Source organism: Salvia miltiorrhiza, chromosome 7, assembly GCF_028751815.1.
Source record: "Salvia miltiorrhiza cultivar Shanhuang (shh) chromosome 7, IMPLAD_Smil_shh, whole genome shotgun sequence".
Taxonomy (NCBI): domain Eukaryota; kingdom Viridiplantae; phylum Streptophyta; class Magnoliopsida; order Lamiales; family Lamiaceae; genus Salvia; species Salvia miltiorrhiza.
Window position 1 is genome coordinate 20,090,760 of NC_080393.1, and position 9,059 is coordinate 20,099,818.

The window sequence follows — 9,059 nt, forward strand, 5'->3', positions numbered from 1 at the left end:
AAATTTAAAATCTCCTCTCAATTGTCTTTGATTTGTGAACAATAAATAGATACTATATTTGAATTTAAGAAGAATGAAAAATAATATAAATGTGCTGATTGTTTGACCAACCAACTGTTGTCAGTTTATAGAGCCATTTTTATACTGTATATTAATTTTAGGTAAAGAAATGGAAAAACAGTGATTACTCAAGATAATTTAGTACGTTTATTAAGAAAAAGAGAATAAATATGTTGCCTATGATGGAGAGAGAGAAGTGAAAAAAGCAGAGGACATTTTTTTTGTGAAGGAAAAAAAAAAAAGCAGAGGACATTGATACACTGAGTTTCTGACAAAGTTTTACAGGAAGCCTACTTGCGTAAATCCAACCCCACTGAGAGAGAGCAGTTGCCGTGCTGAGTAGACAGACGACACCGTTCCAAATCATCTATTTTTTTTTTGCAGTAAATTCTTCCCCACGACCTCATCCATTTCTCCCTCCTCTCTCTGCATTTCCCTCCTTTCTCTCTCTACACACGTACAGTGTTGATGCCATAAACGACTTCACAAACCCGCACTCAGATTTATATTCTCTTTTACAGAGGCGCAAAATGCCTGCATTTCATTAATTCTCGTTCCTTACCCAAGGAATCATATTCATATACTCTTCAACATAAGACAACGTAGTTGGCCGTACACCATGTCTACCAAGCGGTAAGCACCTTTTTTTTTTCCTGTGCGGATCTGATGTGTGATTTTCTTAAATCTCCATGTTTCTTTAGTAGATCATTGTTCAATCGGTGGGAGTTACCCTTCATTTCGTGATCCGATGTTCATTTTGATTGTCATTTCGATTTTTAGCGTCTTGTGATCGTCGTCTGGGACAATTCCCGGGAGAATTCTGCCGTCGGCATCCGTAATTTTGAAATGCTGCGTTTTATTACTTTCCGATTTTCATGTTTGTCGTGTGAGACAGGTGAAGTTGATAATAGGATAGCTAAATTATCGTCGATGATTTTATTTGGAATTTTTGTGGATCTTGTGTATTAGAATTTTGATATGAAAATAAGGTGTGATTTTGAATGTGACAAGTGATGATTGTTGGCGTAATAGATCTGCTGTATCTGGAGCTCCCACTCCCACTAAAGTATCAGTGGCAACTACTCGCGTGAGCAAGAGTAGCAGCAGGGGAGCAGCTAAATCCAATGCGGATGCAGCTTCTCCCCTGCAAACTTCTCGTCTCTCATCAGTTGATCGCTCCCCAAGATCTCTTCCGTCAAAGCCTGCACTCGACCGCCGCTCTCCCAAACTCACTACCCCGCCTGAAGTAAGTCTTATTTGATGATGGATTTTGATCAAAAGAAATTTGCAATTCTTGGATGCAATAATGCAAAAATGGATTTGATCTATCTAGCTAACTTGTCAATCAGAAAAACTAGTAGTATTTGTTTGTTGATGTAGATACTTTGTTCCTTTGCAGAAAAAGGCGACTCGTGTTTCAAAACCGTCTCAAGTTCAGCCTGAACTGGATCTAGCTCAGGAGGAACTTAAGAAGGCTGAGGAGAAGCTGGTTTTGGTTCAAAATGAAAAAGACAAGGCTCTTGATGAATTGAAAGAAGCCCGGAGATTGGGCGAGGAAGCAAATGAGAAGCTCCGGGAGGCATTGATTGCACAGAAACGAGCAGAAGAGAGTTCTGAGATTGAAAAGTTTCGAGCAGTTGAGATGGAGCAGGCAGGCATTGAAGCTGCTCAAAGAAACGAGGAGGAGTGGCAGAAAGAGCTCGAAACGCTGAGGGAAAAGCATGCAGTGGATGTTGCTGCTCTTCTATCTGCTACTGAGGAAATTCAGAAGGTGAAGCAAGAACTAGCATTGATAATTGATGCAAAAGACCAGGCACTGCAGCATGTACAAGATGCAACAAAAATAGCAGAGGCTCATGCCCAAAAGGTCGAAGCTCTTTCAGCTGAGTTGGCCCATATGAAATCTGTGCTTGATTCTAGAGTAGAAATGGAGGCTAGTGAGAACGATAAATTTGTATCAGAATTGAAATCGGAGATTGATTCCCTGAACCAACAACTTGAAAAGGCTGAAATGCTGGAGGAAAAATTGGCAGAAAAAGAGGCTATCTTAGAGCAACTTAATGTTGACCTCGAGGCTGCAAAAATGGCCGAATCATATGCTCGTAATCTAGTGGATGAGTTGCAAGAAAAAGTTGAGGAATTAGCATCTCAAGCTGAGCAAGCAAAGAGATTGGAGAGATCTGCATCAGAATCACTGGAATCTGTGATAAAACAACTTGAAGGAAGTAATGATTCATTGCATGATGCCGAATCACAGATTGGATCACTTAAGGAGAAGGTTGTCTTGCTGGAAATCTCTATCGAAAGGCAGAAAAGGGATCTAGAGGAGTCAGATATCCTCCTTGAACTCGCTAAAGAAGAAGCTTCCGAAATGGCAAAGCAGGTTGAATCTCTGAGGTCTGAGCTTGAGATCTTAAAAGAAGAAAAAGCTCACTCTTTAAACAATGAGAAGCTTGCAGCGGAAAATGTCCAAACTCTGTTGGAAGAAAAAAACAAACTCATCAACGAGTTGGGAAATTCAAGAGATGAAGAAGAAAAAACCAAGAGGGCATTAGAAAGTCTAGCATCAGCATTACATGAAGTTTCTTCAGAAGCAAGAGATGCCAAAGAAAAGCTATTGTCTTTTCAAGTCGAACATGAAAACTATGAAACACAGATAGAGGATCTGAAGCTGGTTCTGAAAGGAACAAACGAGAAGTATGAAGGCATGCTTGGTGATGCCAAGCAAGAAATTGAGGCTCTGACTAATTCAATCGAACAGTCCAAGCATGATGACCAGAACTTGAAAGCCGAGTGGGAGCAGAAGGAGCTTCAATTGATGAACTCTATCAAGAAATCTGAAGAGGAGAAATCTTCTGTGGAAAGTGAAATTAACAGGCTGGTTAATCTGCTAAAAATGGCGGAGGAAGAAGCTTGTGCCACGAGAGAGGAGGAGGAACGTTGGAAAAATTTGTTCAAAGAAGCTGAGTCGGAAGCCATTTACCTAAAGGATGTCCTTGGTGAAGCAAAGGCTGAGAGCATGAGATTGAAAGAGGGCTTGATGGACAGGGAAAATGAATTGCAGAATATTCTTCAGGAAAATGATGAGCTGCGGAAAAGAGAAGCTTCTTCTCTAAAGAAGATTGAAGAGTTATCTAAACTGCTTGAAGAAGCTCCGGCTAAGAAGCATGGAGAGGAAAATGGTGAGCTCACAGACAGTGAAAAAGATTACGACATGCTCCCAAAAGTGGTCGAATTTTATGAACAAAACGGCACTGGAGAGGTGAAGCCTAAGGTGGAAGACCAATCTCAGGAGACAGAGCTACCAGCACCTGCAAAGGAGACACTACATGAAGTTCATGATGTTATTAATGATGAATTTGTTCTGACAGCTTCAAAAATGGAGAATTCGAATGGGGGATTAAAAGATAATGAGTTAGAGAAGGACCATGAGGATGCTACAGAAGTTGATCTTAAAATGTGGGATAGTTGCAACATTGAAGAGAAAGACTACTCTCCAGAGAGAGAGACAGAGCAGGAATCCTTCGAGGACGAAGTGGAACACAAAGCCGAGGGCACGGACAGCTACGAGCAGGGAAACGGTCAATCAACAGACAATCTTGACAATGGCGGAAGCTCGCCAACGAAGCAAAACAGTCTGAAGAAGAAGAAGAAACCGTTGCTTCATAAATTTGGGAACCTGCTGAAGAAGAAGGGCACGACCAATCAGAAGTAATACATCAACTACATATTATGTTTCCTATCTGCTTGGCCTTAGGAGGTATACAGGATATTTCATATTGCAGTATGATTTGTGAATGTTATTTTATTTTATTTTTTTTTACATTTTTTAATCCTATTTTGGCCCTCATGGGGTCTGAATATGAAAGGCTTGTATCATTTTTAGATTTTTTTTTTTTTTTTTTTTTTTTTTCTGTACCTATCTCACAACGTGATTAGCCATGAGTCTTGTGTGTGAATTTGTTTTTTCAAACTCGTGTTTATTAAATCTCATCAAAGAAGGATTATTTTTGTACGTGTAGGGGCGGGGCTATTCACTTTGTATGATTGGTAAGACATATGATTGAATATTTTTATTCTTAAGATTATATTTTTTCCAATTCTACTATTTCAGTTGAATATGAATCAAGCAAAACCAGTTCAAATAATCCATCAAAATAAATGCTCTCTATTCTCTAATAGAGCTTGATGGTTTGATTTTGTTATGTGTTTATTAATATTATGGTAAAATGTGAAATGCCTATTACAACGTGTTTATTGAACATCATATAAAAGAAAAGACAAAATGAAAAATACAAAAAAGAATTGCAAACTTAAACTACACGTCTAATAGTATTCACAATTACTAATGTGAGTGTATCAGTTCCCTCTCTATATAATATGGTAGTTTCTCTCCCAATAGAAATTATGAATCATGTTTTTTTATTATTTTTTTTTAAAACAACGCAAATCACCTTTTATTCTTACACTTATGTAACAGAAATATACGCAGTCCCAGATATATTTTGGTTTTTCAGTAGCAATTCTTAAACAAAGGGAAAAAGAAATTGAGCAGAATTTTTCAGAAAAAGGTAGTACAAATTTATGGATTTCATTACCCTGGCTCAACCTAATAAAATATGAATATATCATTCCATAAAGAGAATAAAAAAGAGTAGGAATTACAGTAAGCGAGAGTATGAAGTTTGGAATCGTTTGTTGGCCAATCCTCCAAAAAAGTTATGAAATAATATGAATATAAATAATCATAACGGTGATTTAACTACTAATTTCCAATCTTTATAATGAAAATGTGTTTAATTACTTGAATTTTTGCTAATTTAATATTTTACTATAACCAATAATACTAATATTAGACTACAGTAGTAGCCGAATTAGATGAGAAAACAAAATTGCAGGTCATATTCATATTCGAATATGCAGCTTCCCCAAAAGTGAAGTATTTAATGAGGTTGATAATAGTGGAGTAGAGTAGCAAAGCAAAGATGTGGATTGCAGTGATAAGCGGTTTGATTATTTACCTTATAGTGAAGCTCTTCCTCTACGAGGACGACACCCTCCTCGATCTCTCCTCCTCCCACTTCAGCGCCCTCTTCACCGTCGCCAAAAGGTTTATTTTATAATTAAATTTCATCAAATATTTTTAATTTTTTGGGATTTCATATGTGATTTTGATTTTCGCAGGCTGGAAAAGCTTTATCATGGAAGCAAAGTCTACATTGGCCTCCAAATTCCGGACGCCGATTCCGCTTCTCGCCAGAATATTGATCTTGTTCTCGTCACTCAAGAGTAATCCTCCCTTTTTCTTCTCGTTTTAATTTGATTTTGGCTTTAAATCGTTTTCATCTATCGGAGTTATACTTAGATAGGATATTGCTGTTGCTTGATTTGTTGAACAAGAAAGGAATTGCATGGTGATGGGTGGATGGGGTGTTTATTGCAGGGGGGCTATGGTGATTTCGGTGAAGAATATGTCCGGATTTGTGTCCACTGATAAGGATGGTAATTGGGTATGCACTGATGGGAAGCACCATAGAACCGACTTGATTCCTAATCCTGTGAGTTGCTTCTTAGTTCTGGTTGGACAAGTACTTTGATCATCCATTTTAATCTTGAATTTGTAGCCCTTAGTTTACTGGAAAGGCCTAAGCTTCTTACTAGATTCAGTTTGTTTTTATTTATCCATGTCAAAAATGGTATTGATGTCTACCTCGCTCAATATTTGCTATCTGCTCCATACATTTGTCTTCTTGATAGTTTAGGTCATAGTTTTGGATTATGTGAAGGCCTTACGCCAGTGTGGTTCTGCAGGTACCTGAAACCAAGCGATTGGTTCCCATTCTTGAAGAATATCTTGAACAAAGGGGAGTTGCTCTTCCAGAGGGATATTTGTCTGTTAAAGTCATATGTCCCAACCCGAGTTTTAGGTATGAATAACTTGTGTGCCTTTGGAAATTGAATTGTTGGGGTCGTTTCTTTCTTTCATTTTTGGGGTATCTTACTTTTCTGTCTTCTGAAGTTTCTGCGTGTTTAATGTTTTGTGGGGTGGATTCACTCTATGCGATCCCTACTGTGAAGATGTGATATCTTTTCCACTGACAAGAAATCTGACCTTTAATCTTAAATGATTCTTAGAAAGTTGAGAAGACTTTGCATTCAAGGAAAATCATAATTTCCATAGACAAGAGAGGACTTGCAACTTTTCTTAGAGACAACAAGCCTCACTTTAGTTTTAAATGGATCATAGAAAGTTGAGAAGACTTGGCTTTCAAGTAAAAGCATCATGTTGTGAGGCTACTTCTATATCTTGACTACCACAGTCATTAAGTATGGTGCTTTAAAGAAATTCTTGTTTGTCTCACAGACATTATTGATGCTTGTAGTTGTATATGTAACTCGAGTTACTTGCTGTCATACATAAACTCCTTGGCAGAAAATATTCCTCTAAAAACACTAATTCTTTGGCAAGGAAAATTGAGTTGGATCTATTTCGATCTTTTGTTTTGGGGGGGTGCGAGGTAGGGTTGGATGGAGGAATCTCTTCGTTGTCCTACTCTAATTCTGCTGCTCTTCTCGCAGTTCCATTGATTCAGATTCATTTCCACCTGAGGTCATTACTTATGATCAATGGAAAATTTTAAAACCTGGGCAGAGAAGTCTGTATTCTGGATGGATCAAAGGTGTACTTGGTGGTGGCAAGGATAAAACACAGGACTCATTCTATGAGCAGGTTAACTCGGTCCTCAGCACTGCCCCTATATCAGACAGGTGTGCCACCATGTCACTCTACATATTATTGCTCCACATCATTTGTTGGTTCCGTTGAAGTTAAATGGCAAAGGCATATTCAAGCATGTTTTTGAGGATTATGTTGAACTAATCCGTATGTGCATCCTAAAGAGTATCTATATGTTGCATCCTAACACCTTGTGGATTAATAAGCTAGTAGCATAAAGAGTTAAAAAAGACAGATTACACGAAGCTTCTGATTTGAATTGGAATGAATATACAATTGAGATTTTGTATTAACCAAAACATTAATATTTTATAGCACATTTTTTGTATGATCCTAGGTTTAAGATTCCATCACTTTGTGCGTGATTTGCAAAACTGAAAAGCAGCTTATTTATGCAGGCTAGAGCTCAAAGGCAACAAATATGTGCTAGGAGAATTTATTGAATTCAAAGGGAAAGAAGAAGACCTACACGGCTTAAGAAAGATTAAAAGATCAAAGATTAGTCAGCTGAGCGTTCAGAAGATAAGCATGTTTGGTTTGGGTAAGTCCTCTAAATTTCCCTGTTCTGCAGTATCATATGCTTAAGAATTTGAGATTATAATTTCACTGCAGTTGTAATATTTTGGTGAATCCTTAATTTCCATAACTTGCAGCTCATTCAACTGTCCAAGTTTTGTTTGCTCCCCGTGATTATCGTGTTGAAGGCTCTTCCAAGGCGTCACATTGGGAAGAAGTGACTGTTAGATCCAGCACGGAGCTAGTTTTTCAACCTCTGAATTCTACAAAACCGCACAAGTATAAGCTGTCTTCAGTCATTTCCATGTCACTGAGTGCCTGAAATTACATAATACCTACACGCACAAGGCAGCAATTCATGTGAGGCACGGTTTTCATGAGGTCAGCAAGTGTTTCTATAAATCCATGTTTTATATACTTGATTCCAGAATGACACCAGACACGGGATACTATCGGCCAAAGAGAACCTGATCCTTGCTAATGTTTGCTGAGTTTTACTTTGAAGTTGGAATTGTAGGGCAAGCTTAAATAGGGATAATTAAGTATTAATAGTGAAGCTTATGAATAGGTTGCATCTGTGAGCCTAGCGCATTATATGTTATAATTTGTAAAGAGTGGCGTTGATGCAAGTAATTTGTGCATAATTGCGATACAGGGAAGAGTGGCGTTGGCAGCAGCCTCTTCCTTCAGCTCATACTCAATCGATGTTTCCCCTCCTTGTCTATCATCTTCAACCTTGTACGATGATGATTTTGTGTATTTACACCTTTCATCTCCTAACATCCACCATCCTACTTTCACTTCTCTATACTCAGGATCACCAAATAATGGACAGGGAAGGGTGGTTTCTTTTTTTTCTTTTTTATAAAGAACATCAACGAAACTATTATTAGATTATTTTTAGAGTGACTCTCTCTCTCTCACACACACACTCACCTCCCTAGGTGAGTCGAACTTCCAACTTACTATTTGGAGGTAAATATTTTACCAATTGAATTACATTTCGTCGTCTAAAAAGTTTAATTTTCTCTTAATTAGACAAAAATGCAATTTTATACCAATTTATAAGTTATTTGAAAATGCGTTAAAAATGTTAAGAGCATCCACATCAGATCTCTCAAAATTTTACTCCTAAAAATACTCCTAAAGTCTTCTCCAAATTATTTATAACCCCTGTTTTACAAAGTAGCTCTCCTATTTTTCATTATGTATTTATCAATTTTTGTGGGCCCAACTTAATATAGGTGATCTGTTGGATGATCATTTTATCTCACTTTTTATTATTTTAGCTCAAATTTAAAGTTAGGATTACTTTTGAGAGATCTGTTGTTGATGCTCTAATACATACTTTTCCATCGTTCACCAGAATTCTTCCCAACTTTCATTTTTCGTGTTTTCATAAAATTTCTTTTACCCATTTTTTAAAAGAAACAATAGGGCCGGATGACCCTATTGGTGATTGAAACTTAAATTTTGTCCACAAAATTTAAAATATCAATATTTGGCCATCTTTTATGTGCTCTACCTAATTTACCCTTTAACCCAATAGATCCAACAACTTCCTTTGACCCGGATCCAAATTTAGGGATTAACCCATGCCTTGTCTACCCCCCAGACCCCCGACCCCACTCACCCCACCACCCACCCACCCCCCCACCACCCACCCCAAGCCAAAAAAAATTTTTTTTTTTTTACTTCCCCTGCTTGTCTACCCCCCAGACCCCCGACCCCACCCCCCCACCACCCA

The 9,059-nt window shown here is 37.9% G+C and overlaps 2 protein-coding genes across 2 annotated transcripts; both read left to right on the forward strand.

Annotated features, from left to right (window-relative positions):
• The first annotated feature begins 258 nt into the window (after nt 1-258).
• Nucleotides 259-4,075, forward strand: LOC130993269 (WEB family protein At5g16730, chloroplastic-like). The gene is made up of 3 exons (XM_057918097.1): nt 259-693; nt 1,093-1,306; nt 1,460-4,075. Exons 1-3 carry the CDS (start codon nt 680-682, stop codon nt 3,773-3,775), a joined length of 2,544 nt encoding a protein of 847 aa, XP_057774080.1. The 5' UTR covers nt 259-679; the 3' UTR covers nt 3,776-4,075.
• An 845-nt stretch (nt 4,076-4,920) lies between these two features.
• LOC130993270 (uncharacterized) lies at nt 4,921-8,092 on the forward strand. The gene is made up of 7 exons (XM_057918098.1): nt 4,921-5,170; nt 5,245-5,349; nt 5,504-5,618; nt 5,872-5,987; nt 6,640-6,828; nt 7,195-7,337; nt 7,450-8,092. Exons 1-7 carry the CDS (start codon nt 5,046-5,048, stop codon nt 7,632-7,634), a joined length of 978 nt encoding a protein of 325 aa, XP_057774081.1. The 5' UTR covers nt 4,921-5,045; the 3' UTR covers nt 7,635-8,092.
• Nucleotides 8,093-9,059: the final 967 nt, after the last annotated feature.